At 49.7% G+C, this 15,660-nt stretch overlaps 3 protein-coding genes and 1 gene segment (V, D, J or C); all 4 read right to left on the reverse strand.

Moving 5' to 3' along the window:
* The window catches only part of LOC106988627 (immunoglobulin lambda-1 light chain-like), a 308,524-nt gene that overhangs the window by 44,825 nt on the left and 248,039 nt on the right, over window positions 1-15,660 (reverse strand). The gene's annotated exons all lie outside the window — the stretch shown is intronic.
* Window positions 1-15,660, reverse strand: part of LOC128312485 (immunoglobulin lambda-1 light chain-like) — a 442,895-nt gene that overhangs the window by 21,498 nt on the left and 405,737 nt on the right. The window lies entirely within an intron of this gene.
* The window catches only part of LOC106988621 (immunoglobulin lambda-1 light chain-like), a 505,411-nt gene that overhangs the window by 8,069 nt on the left and 481,682 nt on the right, over window positions 1-15,660 (reverse strand). The gene's annotated exons all lie outside the window — the stretch shown is intronic.
* LOC106988734 (immunoglobulin lambda variable 5-39-like) overlaps window positions 6,041-15,660 on the reverse strand; it is a 603,934-nt gene continuing 594,314 nt past the window's right edge. The window contains 2 exon segments of the V gene segment in view: window positions 6,041-6,495; window positions 7,840-7,879. Of these exon segments, the coding sequence occupies window positions 6,176-6,495; window positions 7,840-7,879 (360 nt within the window).

Here is a 15,660-nt window from a genome sequence, read left to right on the forward strand (position 1 = left end):
GAGAAAAAGGTATGATATCTGGAATTTGTTTGCAAATATTGCATAAGAGGGCAATTATTTTGTTGTGTCAGCATCATCAGGGAATTGATAGATTGGGACCTGGTTGATGGGAACATGGAGGTACTCTTATTCCTCTGTCTCCCTATTTTGGTGTTTTCATTTTTCCTTAATGCACACTTAGAAGAAACTTACAAGAAGAGATGATAGTGTGGGGCAGTATCAGAGGTGGGGTGATTTTGGCATTCTACAGCAGGGTTATGAGTTAGACTTGGGTGGCCTTCTCCCACATGTGGTCCCAAGCACTCAGATCCATGACATGGGGCCAGCAGGTGCTGTGGCATACTAGGACCCCCTAATCTCCCTTCTCCCTCTTCGGCTTCCCTAGGGCAGGAGTGGCTGGGATAAAACTCTAAGGGTTCCCTGTGCTCTCAGAATTCCTGAGCTTTGTAGGCTCTTCTCTGGTCTGATCTGGCTTCCTTGCAGGTCAGGTGAAAGCAACTCCTTGTCTCTGATGAGCTGGAGACATAGACAGGGGGCTTGTTGTGCCGGCATCTCTGTGAGAACGACCTCACCTGCTTCACTGACCTGGGAGTGAGTGTGTCTCTGATACCAGGTTACAGATGCACTCAGGATTGAACCACAGTGAGTGAAGGAGGCTCAGGCATAGGAGGCTCAGTGGACCCTGAATACCTGGGGAAGGGGATCCTGACTTTGCCATAGCCCTCAGGCCACACTCACTCTGCCTGACTTGGTCTGCACCAGCTGAACTATACTCCTGAATACGAATTGGCTCCCCTCTTTGGGATAATCGTGGCTGCCCATTATGTGCCCAGGATGGCCTCCTTTGTCATTTACTCAGTTCTCCATGTCCCCACCACTTGCAGGCTGATATCATCAACTTCATTTATAACCTAACCATAGAGTAACTCTCCTTGATCTCAGTTTAGATGATGAGACTCTTCATGACTGAGGTCCCAGCCCCCTGTTAGGGTCTCTTTGAGCCTGGCCTTGACTGAGGCCCAACAGAACATAGACTGTTGTCCTTGTGCCTCAGCCTGACCTCAAGTAGCAACACAACTGTCTTGAAGAGTGTTCCAGAGCTTCCTCAGTTGGTTAGGAGAATCAACTAGGTTCAGGAAGGGTTAGGCTACAAGATGTGAAACTGTTTCCCTGTAGGACTTGTTAGTGTCTTTACTCACCTAACATGTATTGTGAAAGTTTGAGAAATGTACTTCTAAGGTGCGTTGTTCAGAGCTTTCCATGGCTCCCTGCTAAGGTGCCAATCATGGACCCCTCATTTGGTAGTCGCTCCCCCCTCTGGGTCACCCTGTATGGAACCAGGAAGTTCACCTCTGTTCCTAAAGACCACTGTTTCTGCTCAAGGACCTCGTTCCTCCTTATTGTTGCTTCTGCCCACTGCTGGCTCCTGGGACCCTCCTTGTTCCTCCCTGACACCCTACGGGGACCCCTGGTCCTTCTCACTCAGTTTTTCTCCCTTTCCAGGTGGCAAAGACTGCATCCTGGGGGGCTGGTATGGCAGGACTGTTTTCTACTCTGGGTCACACCCAGGGGGATACAGCGTCAATGGGGTCCTTTTAGGGTTAGTTGGGTGGATGGCGGTTAGATAGAATCACGTGTCATAACTGTCCCTTCTCTTAATTACTAAGCCGTTAACTCAGACATAACCAGACAGAGAATTCACATCAGAAATGTTGAATGATAAACAATAAGTTCTTTATTGAGCACAAATAGAAACCGGGAGGGTGTGTGACCTTCCTGGTCTGAGCTGATCCAGGAGTTGGCTCTCAGGGGTACATGATGAACTGGGGAAGGGGTATCTGGGTGAGGAAGGCCTCCATCCCTGACAGTCTCGGGGACCTAAGAACACTCTGCGGGGACCACACTCTTCTCCACAGTGCTCCCCTCGTGCGTGACCTGGCAGGTGAATCTGCCGCGAGATTTCCACTGGTTCGGTGACAGGCTCAGGTAGCTGCTGGCCGCGTACTTGTTGTTGCTCTGTTTGGAGGGCTTGGTGGTCTCCACGCCCTGGGTGACGGGGGTGCCGTCTGCCTTCCAGGCTACTGTCAAGCCGCTGGGGTAGAAGTCACTGATGAGGCACACCAGGGTGGCCTTGTTGGCACTGAGCTCCTCATTGGAGGGCGGGAAGAGTGTGACCGAGGGGGCCGCCTTGGGCTGACCTGTCGGAAGGGGGGGAGGCTGTAAGTCAGAGATCAGGTGTCCATGGCTGAAGTTCCTACCTCAGTCTTGATGTGAGGAACAGCTCTGTCATGTCCATGGCTTGGGCCTCATGTGGCCTCAGCTCCCTGATGTCAGGTCAGCTGTGGGTAGGGTTACTCACCTGTTGGAATGGATCTGACTGCCAGATTCTGTAGTGTCTGAGTCCTTCCATGGCCCCAGACACTCTCTGGATCTCATGTCCTCCTAATCCACACAGTCCTCCCCCTGGGAGTGGCTGGCACTGGCCCTGAGACCTGCATTCCCTTGTGAATCTGTCTGTTCTGGAAGTTTGTGTCACTGCCATATACCCCAAGTCCCCTACCCAGTTATACTATAGCTGGTCTTTCCTGTTTGCAGTGCTGTGTTACCCTTTGAAAAGTAGATTTCCTGCCCCCAGAACCCCTCACACCATCATTGCAGCTTTGCCCACCTCCCAACATGGACCCTGCCTAATGATGCTTGGTGGGTAAGAAATGGAAGTTTCTGGGGCACCTTCATGGCTCTGTTGGTTAAACGTTTGAGTTGGGCTCAGGCCATGATATCATGGTTTGTGAATTCAAGCCCTGCCTTGTGCTGTCAGCTGTGCTGTTAGCTTAGAGTCTGGAGCCTGCTTGGGATTCTATGTCTTCTTCTCTCTCTGCCCTCCCTGGCTCACCGTCTGCCTCTCCCTGTCTCTCAAAAATGAATAAATTAAAAAAAAAATTAAAAAGTGGATTCCCTGGGGCTGGATTCCAAGGAGTCCTATAGATTGAGGGTTTGAAGGTAAGGTGAATTTTAGTTTCTGAGGCTAGGCTATGTCTTTTCTGAGGAGTCTCCCTGTATTGTAAATTTATTCTAGGAGGTCTGACTGTCTTAGCATTTCTGAAAGCCTGGCAGTCACTGTCCCTGTCACCTGTCCCTATCAAGGAACTCCGGCCCCGTGTATCTGCTCAAGGCACTTTCCCTCCATGGTGGACAATGAAGGATGTACTCCTGCTGCTGAATGTCCCGACCTCAGGACACAGTCCTAAGACTTGTCCTGATATTGGTGTCCTGAATGTCTCTGTGGAAATGGAAGGTCCCAGCACTAACGGCCCCCTTCTCCTCTGAAATCCTCCCTTAATCCTTGACCCTCTTGTCCCACTTCCTCCTCCATGTCTCCCAAGTTCCCAGACAAGGCTCTCCTCACTACGCTTCAGGAAGTCCTCTTCCTGGGGCTCTCTGAGGTTGGAACCCAGTGCCTGAGCCATCCCCAGAATCCTTCTCTCATCCCACAGCCTCTCTGGCAGCCTGAACCACCCCACACCTCTGCCCAATTCTCCTTGGACTCTTGGAACCCAGAGGCCCTGAATGGGGAGTTGACCATCCCCAAGTCCAGAGGAGAAGATTCATGTGGGGAGAGATCTGGAGCCATAGTGAGGCATTAGTTCAGGTCTAGATCAGGAAGGCTTCATGGGGATGGTCCCCTGTAGCCCTGACCTGATATCTGACAAGATGGGACCAGTGGAGGGGATGAGGGGCAGACAAAGGGGGCAAAACTTACAGACCCCATAGACCTTCAGACTAAGCTCAGCTCATAAGAGAAAGCACAATAGCCCGAAATTGTACAGTGGATCTGAAAGAGGAGGGAAAGGGGGAAGACTCACCGAGGACGGTCAGATGGGTCCCTCCACCGAAAATATGACACTGTGACATAGCCTCGAACACAAACCCTCTGTCAGTCCCTCCACCGCTGACCCAGGCCCACCTGCAGCTGCACAGGAGGCCCAAAGCCCAGCCTCCTTGTCACGGGTGCTGGTCAGGCAGATGGGTGGGTGATGGGGGTGACCCCTGGGGACCTGGAATTTCAGTTCCATGGAGGGTTCAGATTCCATCCATCCTCAGTCATGGGGAGGAGTTGAGAGACCTCCTCTAGATATGGCATCAGAATTCCCAGCCAATGCCATCCTTAGGAAGGTGCTGTGTTCTTTCCTCAGTCTGTGTCAGGATGTCATTGTAGAAAGGGTGAGCAGGCTGTTTCAGCACAGAGGTGATGGAGCTGAGAGCCCTTTGCAGACTTTGGACTTGTGGGGAGGGTCCTGGATATGCCACCACATCCTCAGAACAGGAAACCGTGGAGGTTTGGGGTGAGGAATGCAAAGTGTTGAGAGGAGAATCATGTTTCTCCCCAATACTTAGATCCTTCTATAGGGTCCTGAGCTCCCGAATCTCTGCCTTTGGCTGGTTCTTCTGAAAGGTAGTGTGGTCACTGTTTAGTCCCTCTCCTGAGCCCCATGAGAGCAGCTGTCATGCTTTAGGGGTTTGTGGGCTGAATGGAAGCTGGATAGATCTGGTGGGTCCATCGTGCTTGGGGAGGCAGGCACTGGGTCCAACAATTTCACCCTGAGCTGATGTGTTGGAGTCTGTGCTGGTCTCTTGAACTGACTGAGAATCACACATTACCCACATAGAGGAGTATCACTAGCACAGGGTGACCCCACCACACAGGACACATACTGTATCCCTGCACCGGACCATCACTCTGTGATGTCTCTGACACCCAGGGCCTGGGTCTGCATCTTGGCCTGGAGATGTCACCTGCAGAGCTCACATAGGGTACACACAGGTCTGGCATTCTTTCTGTGACACACATGCACGCTAAGCCAGGACTCCTGCTGTCTTCTGTGATTTGCTCTTGCTTCATCTCTTAACTCCCTCCCACTAGCCCATGAGGTTGCTTTTCTCACTGCAGCTTTGACCAGAATCTCTGGAGCCTTCTATTGTTACTGGCTGGCATTGGTATCTTCGGCAGGGACTGAGTTTTCTTTGTTCACATCCCATCCTGGACTCCGTGCAACACCTCCTCACCCAGCTCGTCATGAGCCTTCCATAGAGGTGCCCACCATGGCAGTTTTATAAATGAACCAATGGCTCTGTGATCATTATGTGTGTGCATGTATGTTTCTGTTCATTGGTACCTGTGTGTATGCTTGTGTGTGTTATGGCTCAGATCCCACACTGAGGTCCTAAGTAGAAGAGCCAGTTGAGAAATCTGTCAGCAGACCATTGCCAGAATCTGAGCCTTGATTTATAACATATAGGTCCCAGGCATGTCACCTAAGCACAAGTGATGGTCTCATGGGTTGGCCTGGCCTTAGAGAGAACCTAGAGAGCATAGCTGGAGTCTATCTCTCAGAGACCTTGGATGCCAGAGGGAACCAAGAGACACTGTTGTGTGGAGGTGCCAGCAGTGGCAGTGTGGGTGTGAGTGACCAGTGTACAGGCAGAGGGTCCTGTAGTAAGTATGACAGGGAGTCTGTGGAAGGGAGAACAGGTCACTTTTCCTGGGGAGTTAGGAACAGGAGTTCTCATAAGGAAGAGAGGAAGCTCTAGGCTGGTATGATGGGGAATGTCCACATGGGGTAGGAAACTAGGGAAAACATGGTGTTGAGTGGGGGTCTATAAGGAGAGAACAGTGGACATCATAAGAGGGGGTAGTTGTAGACAGTGTGGCACAGGTACAGGGTGAAGCTCAGGAATTATCTTAGAAGTCATGGAGACCCACGATCAGTGAGAGCAGGTATGACTGGCAGTGGACATGGTTCATACAAGTAGGAAAGTATACAGACATTGTGGAGGATGGTTTTTCTTGTTTTTGCTGTTTGTATCTCCTGTTGAAGAATATTCTCTCACAATCTTGACTGATACTAAGACTACCTTTCAAAAAACATGAGGACATCTTCTATGGGCTCCTTTCTTATGAAGCCAAAAGAATGATGTTTCCGCCTAAAGTTGGTTGAGTTCAGGACACAAAATGTTAAACCCAAATGACCAGAGAACACAATTTCTGATTGAATAAAGGACATTTTATTGAGCATTGATTGAAGGGAGAAGGGCTGGGATGATCCTGGTGCAAGGGGAATCCTTCCTGTAGGTCCAATGGCTGCACACCCCCTGGGGTAGGTGGGGGTCCCTTGACCTAAGAGCACTCTGCAGGGACCACATTTTTCTCCACGGTGCTCCCCTCATGTGTGACCTGGCAGGTGAATCTGCTGCGAGATTTCCACTGGTTCGGTGACAGGCTCAGGTAGCTGCTGGCCGCGTACTTGTTGTTGCTCTGTTTGGAGGGCTTGGTGGTCTCCACGCCCTGGGTGATGGGGGTGCCATCTGCCTTCCAGGCCACCGTCAAGCCGCTGGGGTAGAAGTCACTGATGAGGCACACCAGGGTGGCCTTGTTGGCGCTGAGCTCCTCATTGGAAGGTGGGAAGAGTGCGACCGAGGGGGCTGACTTGGGCTGACCTGTGGGGTGGGGGAGGGAAAAGAGGTCAGAGGTTCAGCATCCACCATGGGGTCACTTGACCTTAGTCTTCATGTGGGAGTAGGTTCTTGAACATCCAATCAGGCCCCTAGTGCACAGTCTGTGTCCACGGGTCCATGTCAAAGGTGGGGGTGAGTTAAGGTGTTCCTCAAAAATCTCCCCACCTGTGCTGGGAGTCTTTGAGTTGAATTTCTGTCACCACCCATCCTGAGACTCTCCTGGCACCTGTCCTCCCACAGAGACATTGAACTCTCACTGTCCTGCCCCTGCCTCCTGTGACATACTGACAGTGACTGTCTGGGCTCTATGTTTGTCCCTCTATGGTCAGGATTATGATGTGAGCTCTCTGACCTCCATTGAATCATCCTGTATACCATTCTGATCTGACACTTCTGTGCTGGGGAAGTGAAAGTCTTTGTCCTAAGAGATCTGTTTTTACCCAGATGTGTCTCTCCTGGGCTGTCCCTGATTGGGTAGGATCCTTGCTGATAATAGAGTGTGTGCCTGTGTCTCTTGTGTCTCTCTCATTCCATTGTCTTTTGCAGCCTTGCCCTCCATGTCCTGCAAATCAGTCATATCACTAGAGCCTTCATTCCATAGATTCCGCCTCTCTTTGGGGTATGAAGTATTTCTTGCAAGGACTCAAGTGTTCATCCAGTTCTCACATCCTTTCATTCCATGACCCTTTCCCTGGCACCTTCTCTTCTCCCCACTGTCCTCCCTCTTGCTGGTTTCCTTGAGTTTTCAGGACACCTCAGGGTTCTGCCTTGCAACCCCATGAGGCCTGGGGGTGGGGTTAGCTGCTCCACTGGTACACCATTGACCACCCCAGATCCTGAGTCGCACAGTTCCAGGGCCCTGTTTTAAACGTCTGACCCATGTGTCCCCAGCCTTGGCCCTGAGGGTGCCGTGTCCCTGCAAATTCTCCACATGGTCACCCCCTCAATGCTCCCTGTTCTTTCTTCCATTTTCTATGGGGACTGTTAGTAACTCCCAGATATAAAAAAGGTCCAACACAAGACCAGACAGGAGAGGACAGACAGAGCACATGGGGGTCCCAGGATGACCCCGGCAGACAGATTTTAGATTTTAGGTCATTCCACCATTCCCTGTGCCTCAGGTAGGAGGTGTGGGGTTATGATGAACAAAGAAGCAAGCACGACAGTCAGTACAGGGAAGGGAGGAGAGCAGGGTCCTAGGGGCTGAGGTGCCGGGTGAAAGAGTAACCGAGACTTATATATAAGATACACAGAGGAAAAAAAAAACAGTCAAAAAATGCCCAGATGTCTGGAAGAGCAGGGGAGCAGGGAGAAGATGAGACTCACCTAGGACGCTCAGCTGGGTACCTCCGCCGAACACCCAACACTGTGATACAGGCTCATACAAAAACCCCGTCCATGGGAGGCCCTGCCCCAACCCCAGCCCCCCATGTGCAGCTGTGATGGAGGAAGTGAGGGTACTGCTTCAGGCTGGTGTCTGCTCAACAGAAGAGCCACATGTCCCGCACCCATATCAGAGAATAGCACCAATGTCCCCATGTGTACAGCAATAGGATCCTTGGAATCAATTCTTCCAATGGAAGTTGGTATCTGATTTGCTGTTTCTACCGCTATCTCTTGGATATTGGAGTGAGTTTGTGGAAGGCTTTTGTGTCATTGTGAGTTATTTTCCATGGAAATGAACAGGACATCTCTTTTCTGTGTGTTCAAACATTGTAATACCCTGGGGAGATGTGAGGTGAGGGTGGAGGGAGTACCCTCCCTCCCAAAGGATCCTTTGCAGGGAGAAAGAGTTGGACTGTGTATGGACATTGGCAACTAACTATGTCCCGAGACATAACTTCAGAGGGCTCTGTCTTATTATCCCAGGGGATGTGCTAGTTTGGGACTGTTGTAAGTGATGTGTGGCCTGGTCCTGTAAGACATGCCAGCCTGTGTCCAGGTGACCTTGGGAGCAGCTCCAGCCAAGCCCCAATCTGGGCTCATGTTGGGGAGGGTCTGGTATGTGACTGCTGCTATGCTTCTCTTAAAGTGTCTTAAATGCCACCTCCCACAAAATGAAACTGGCATCAGTGATGAATTTCAGGCCTGGGCAGGTATGCACAAGATGAAATAGAATATGTTTTCCCTCAGAAAGCTGGAGCTGTTGAGATCTCCTGGGGTCATGTGAGTGTACCCAGGAGCCACCTGAATAGCCTCCCAGTGGACGAATGTCCATATGGGCAGACATGAAGCCATCATGCAGTGTGGACAACACTGGTACATTCCCAAAATCTGATCCATTGAATCCCAGCATGTACCAGGTCGCCAAATAAAAATGAATCAGCAGGGGAGGGTGGAAGGAGCAGGTCATCATCCTGTGAAGTAGGGAAGAGCAGGGAACAGTGCACATTTCTTCTTTTCCCTGCACATGAAAGGCACTCCCCACATGGGTACGTGGCAGCCCTCCCAGGAGAAGGAGGACAGAAATGAAATACTGCTGTGATGCACCCTTTCCATCTGATGGACGGAGTCTTTGAACATCAATGCAGCTAATCCTACCTAAAAAGGTTCACTTGATGTGGGTCCTTTGATGCAAAGTAGCCAACTGTCCAGGGAGGTGATTCTGACGTCATACAAACTGGACCTCCTGAAGGATCTGATGCCAGAAGCCCTTTGCAGGATGAGGAAGCAGAGTGGATGGCTCAGATACAACTCTGGGAGGCTGTGGCAGCATCCCCACCATGGGAGAGTCCCAGCACCAGCCGCTCAGCCCCTTAGTCCCTTCTTTGCAAGGAAAAGTAGAGTGATGGGGGATTATTACAGACCCAACAGTCCTGAAGACACCCGGCCCCCACAATCACAGTGTCAAATGATTTTCAATACTCAGAAAGAGAAAAGGAAATACCCCCAAATAGCAATAACATCAACAATATAATTCCATGCATTCACTTGTGACAAGTTTGAGGTCTTCATTGATAAGTATTTTCATTGTTAAGGATTTACAGTTTCTACATGGGTTTGATCATGCTACTTTAGTTTCTGTTTAGGCCTTTATCTTCTGGTACACAGATGAAATCATTATTGAGAAAAAGGTATGATATCTGGAATTTGTTTGCAAATACTGCATAAGAGCAATTATTTTGTTGTTGTGTCAGCATCATCAGGAAATTGATATATTGGGATCTGGTTGATGGGAACAAGGAGGTACTCTTATTCCTCTGTCTCCCTATTTTGGTGTTTTCATTTTTCCTTAATGCACACTTAGAAGAAACTTACAAGAAGAGATGATTAGTGTGGGGCAGTATCAGAGATGGGTAATTTTGGTATTCTACAGAAGGGTCATGGACATGAGTTAGACATGGATGGCCTTCTCCCACATGTGGTCTCACAGATCACAGAAGCCATAAAGAAAAAATTAAACTAATCTGACACATAAAAATTAAAAACAGCTTTATGGTGAAAGACCCCATCAACAAAAGGCATAAAACACACCAGGGAACAATATTTACAACTATGGACTTAACAATGAGTTAATATCCCAAATATATGAAGGGTTTCTATAGATCCATAAGAAAATACAACCAACTGAATGGAGAAACAGGCAAAATTACAACTGGTAAATAAATTCACAGTAGAAATAAAATCAGACAATAAAAAAACGAAAGGAAAACGAGTTTTACCAATGATCAAATAACCAATTAAACAACAAACATAGGCTCACTTATATTCATTGGATGAGAAAAAAAAAAAAAAAGATCAACAATATCACATTATTGTCAAGGATGTAGAGGAAAGGGCACTATCATTCACTGCAGTGAATATAAGCTGGAACCTTTCAGAAGGACATTTGGGCATTGCCTAGGAACATTCCCCAAACACATTCTCTCTGATCGAGCAATTCCACTTTGAGCCATTTATCCATAGTAGATACTTAAGTGCACTTTATACAAGCACACATAACACATGCACACATATGTGAGGATTTCCATTGCGGCATCACTTGTGATTTATATTTTTAAATGGAAACAACCTAAATGTCCATTAATAAGGGGATAATTAAATACAATCTGGTTCGTCCAAATTTGAGGTTTTACAAAGCCATTACAAGAACATGGGGGATCTATCCAAATTGAGATAGAAAATATCAGTAACACATTGTTTAAAAAGCTTATTCCAGGGTATGGTTTCATTAAAAAAAAAATCCCAATACCAACTAGGTGTTTGTGTGTGTGTGTGTGTGTGTGTGTGTGTGTGTGTGTGTGTGTGTGTTTTCAGGGACATATACACATAGGAGAAGCGTTGGAAATGTACTGACCAACCTGACAGTGGCTGTCTCTGGAGAATGGGTTTTAGGGTAAGATGTGTGGGGATGGTAAACAGAAACATTGGATTTTTATATACTTCTGTGGTTAATCATTTTTATTTTTATTTTTATTTTTTTTTACAACAAGTACACATTACTCTTGTATTAAAAATTATTTTAGGGGCACCTGAGTGGCTCAGTTGGTTGGGCATCCAACTTTGGCTCAGGTCATGATCTTGTGGTTTGTGAGTTCGAGCCCCACGTCAGGCTCTGTGCTGACTCAGAGCCTGGAGCCTGCTTCAGATTCTGTGTCTCCCTCTCTCTCTGCCCCTTTCCCACTCGCACTCTGTCTGTCTGTCTCTCTCAAAAAGAAATGAACTTAAACAAATTATTTTAGGGGCACCTGGGTAGCTCAGTTGGTTGACTGACTTTGGCTCAGGTCATGATCTCCCGGTTCAAAAGTTTGAGCCCCACATCAGGCTCGCTGCTGTCAGTCTGTCAGTGCAGAGCCTGCTTCAGATCCTCTGTCCCCCTCTCTCTGCCCCTCCCAAAAAAATAAATTAAAAAAATTATTTTAGAAGCTTGTGCTCTCCCCAAAAAATAAATTTAAAAAAATATTTTAGAAGGTAAAAACCAAATATATCTTCCTGTGAACATTTTCAAAAGTATAGAAAATTAGAAAGCAAAGTTTTAAATTAGGGGAAGTCCCATCAGCCAGAGACACACCATTGACATTTTTCTATTATTTCGGGCAGGCTTTTGAAAATGTACACATACTTTAAAAACCCACACATAGTTTTGAGGGTTTGAAGATTCCTTATGATTGAAGTTCTATACTGTATTTGGCCACACCCTTTCTGCTGGATATTTAGATTATTTCCAGTTTTCTCCCACCATTAGTAATGTTGAGCTAGTCATTCTTGTTTATAAACCTTTTGTTATATCTTGGATTATTTTCACCTCTCCCCCACCATGAATTCATAGAAGTGGAATTGCACAATTTAAATAAATATACTTAAAAAATGACTTGCTGCATATTGTTAAAATGGTTGTACATTTTGGACTTCTATAGACAGTCCATGAGAGTGCCCATTCCTCCCGGTCAACCTCTGGTACAGTCACTTTAAATTCACTTGCTAATTTCATAGGTGGTCTTGGTACCTGATCCTTCCTCCCCATCCCCAAGATGCAGGCTTTGGCCGTTGTTTCTCCTGGGTCCTTAATCTGGCCTCACATCAATCTCCTATCTGGAGCCGTTTTTCCAAACATGAATCCGACTGTGACGGTCTGCTACCTAAATCCCTCAACAACTCTTCTGGACTCCAAGATCAAGGGCACAGCACATTAAGACACTGCACGCAGCACAGAGTGCCCTGTTGTGCCTGCACAACCTCTCTCTCTCCTCAGCCCAGGCCGCTCCGGGTGCCTGGAGTGGTCACATCATGTGTCAGTGACTCTTCACCTGTCAGACCAATTTGATTGTCCCCACACCTGGACATGACCCCCTTGGTTCAGGCCCACCCTCTCTGGGTCCCCAGGCCTGACCCCTGTGAATATGTATGAATAAGTTGCAGAGTGGACATCCTTGGTGGAGACTCAGACAAGCCCTTGCTCCCCTCTCTAACTGCCTGGCAGAGCACCCCTTCAGAATGTTGCGCCATTTTGTTTCAACACAGGACATGCTGATGAGGTCACAGGGTTCAGTCCTCTGGCTTCTTACAGTGCTGGGACTGTGCCTATGTGCTGTGTGACCTTGGGAAGGTCACCTTACCTCTTTGGACCTCTATCTTCCTCTGCAAGATGAGGATAACAGCCGGATCTGACTTGTGGGGCTACAGAGGGCGTTTCTGCCCCTAAAACAATTAGTGCCTGCTGGGCACATCCTGCTCCTGCCTGCCTCTTTCTGCCCTACCCAGAGGACAAGGGTGAGGCAGGTGCAGCACTAGTCCAAAATTTAAGGGATGCCCAAAACTCCGTCATCAAGACACACGATATTTTAATACAGTATTACAAACAAAAAATCAATGCAAAAAAAATCCGCGCAAGACAGATGTCAGCACTTTAAATACAGCCGGTGTCTACCCAGGCCCCTTCTCTCTGGCCCATTCTTCCTTCTCCCCCCTCTTCCCCTCACTGCTGCTCTCCTCTTTGGATGTCCACTCCTGGCTCCCACCTTAGGGAATTCCACATCCTCCCCTGCCGTGATCTTTTGGCTCCTTACCTTAGGCTCCTTCCCTCTGGGGCTCTGCTCAATGATGCTGCGTTGGCCCATGGCCAGGTGTAGCAGCAGTAGGGGACAGAGCTGCCTGGGGCCAGGGCTCTGTCCCCCAGGAGCCTCACAGCACACTTGGCCTGTCTCAGGCCTCATCTGCCCTCAGGGTGGAAGCTCGGCTTGAACTTCCAGGAGAGGGGCTGGCAGGTGCCTCAGGTCCCTCTTGTTGGCAGCAGCGGTCCCAGTGTGCCTGGCCCACATAGTCTTGTCCTCTGCCTGGGCCTTCTCTGGTCCCTGCACTCAGTGCCCAGTCCTCTCCAGGGCCCATGGCTGTTACCCCTGGAGATCTCCCTCAGAGTGACATCTGCCAGCTGCCCGGCTGTGGTCGATCCTGGGCTCCACCCCCTCCCACTGAAGCCAGCCCACAGTTCCTGCCCCTGGGGCCCTGGGTGGGGCATACCTGACCTGCCTTATTTCCGTATTCCTAAGGGTGACCCAGGTCTGTGGAGCATCTCCCTGGGACTTGAAAAGACCACAGTAAGCAGTTGAGTGCCCAGTGAATCAGGAATCACCAAGGCCTGAGTTCCTTGGGGTGGGACTGGGGCTAGGGCTTCTCTTCTGACCAGTCCCCCAGGCTGGGTCCCTGCACACTACACTTCCTTGGCAGGGTTGGTCAAGCCTGGCTGGTTTCCCTCTGGTCATCTCAGCTTCTCAGCCAGGCAAGGGCCCTGCAGGGAGTGATTCTATATCCCTCACTCAAGGAATAATGTCAGGCTCATGAATGTTGAAACCTAGCCTTAGGTCACCTCTGAGCCTGTTTCCTCATCTGTAAAATGGACACAGTTCCTCTGTAGCAGGGCAGTCATGAAGATGAATGAGATCATGTGAATGCTAAGCCCCAGTATGTAGCAGGTGTTGAACAAATGTCCATTCCCTTTCCACCATCCTCGGACTTTGGGCTTTAGAATAACTGTTGGCATGTCCTGGGGGACGTTTCCCTGTATTACAAGTGAGAAAACTAAGGTCCAGAGAAGATGAACGCTGGGGCCAAGGGTGTTCTGGGAGTGGGCTGCAGGGTGATCTAGAATCTAGGAGTGAGCTCCTCCCCTGCACTGCAGCCCTTTGTCCACCTGGAAGGCTCATGCTTTGATTCCAAGGGAGGTGAGGTTTGGGTTCTGTTGGGCAGAGGTGCAGGAGGCATGGACTGCACAGGTGCTTTGGGCTGGGGGCCATTGGAAAGCCCAGGAATATAATATGTAATGCAATGAGGCTGAGGCAGACAGCGGGGCCGGCTGCTGGCTGAGCTGAGATCATTTCACCTATTTGAGGATGAGGAAATTGATGTTCAAGCAGATTCTATACAGAGGGCTGGCCCTTGCACGGCTCCAGGACATGCTTTGTTGATGTCTGTGCATCAGCTCTCCGGGCCTGGTGAAGTCTCACTGCTCGGTGAAGAGAGAATTGAAAGCAGCAGGTTGTAGGATCCCGCCTGTCACCCAGCGCCTCTCTTGCTTTCCAGTTGCCTTTTCTGCCACAAGGTCTTTTAATACACCTGCTCAAATCTGGGTTGCAGCCCCTCAGGGCTTCTAGTTTCTGTTTCAGCAGCCTTAAATGAGGCCTCCCAGGCCTGCCAAAGTGACTTTCCTGGGAGGTCCCTTTAAGAGTTGTGTGTCCCATGTTTTGAGTCAGGCACTCCTTAACTTTCCTGCTACATTTGGCAGGAGATCATCCTATCCATGGGATGAGGCCCACACCTGCCTCTGACCTTGGGTTCCTGGTACCATGGGGGCTGGAGTGGCATGTGCCCTAGGAGTCCAGACCGAAGCTGTTCCCTCCTGGCACCCCTGTGTGGGTGTGACACTCACCTACTACCCAGGGCCCAGAAGCTGTGGTTCTCTGGGGGACAGCCCCAGGTCTTGGGAAGAAGGGGCTCTCCCTAAAGGCAGCATCCCCAGCTGTGCCTCTTTTCCCCCACCCCTGCACCTGCCACAGCCTCTGGGCCGCCACTGCCACAAACCACATCCTCTTGTGGTGGCTGCAGTCAGAAATCTGGGTCTGGTTGTTTCCTGGGGACACTTGAGGGATGGGCTGGGTCTTCCCAGATGGTGCAGCTGCAGCTCTGACCCACCCAGGCCTGCCCCTCACCTCCTTCCTGGATTGAGATACGCCAAGGGCTGGATTCAGGCTGGGCCAGAGGAGTCCAGGTCCATCTGTCCCCCTTGGTAGACCCCCTGCTGAGGGTCCCTGGCTCCTCTGTGCCCTGCCCCAGCCCTTCTCCCATGGAGTGTCAGGGTGTGCCCTTGTCCAATCACTTCTGTCCTGCTTCCCATGTCAGAGGGTGCCCCTGTCTCCTGCTGACCAGTCTCCTGCCCACTCTAAGCCCCAGAGACTGCCTAAATCCAGGTCTCTCCAGCACCTTGCTCCACCACCCCACCATCCCCAAACTCAAGCCAGCTGGGCCTTCTCATCTCACAGTTGTGCATGGGGTGTGTGTGTGTGTGTGTGTATGTGTGTGTGTGTGTAACAAAGTATCTGTCTGGGGATGTAACAGAGGTTCTGGAATCTCTCAGAGTTCTTGGAGTCAGGGTCTGGCTCTGCAGCTTCTGAGCCCCACTCTGAGGGATCCCCAGGATCCCTGGAGACCCCTACT

The sequence above is a fragment of the Acinonyx jubatus genome, chromosome D3 (assembly GCF_027475565.1).
Source record: "Acinonyx jubatus isolate Ajub_Pintada_27869175 chromosome D3, VMU_Ajub_asm_v1.0, whole genome shotgun sequence".
Lineage (NCBI taxonomy): Eukaryota > Metazoa > Chordata > Mammalia > Carnivora > Felidae > Acinonyx > Acinonyx jubatus.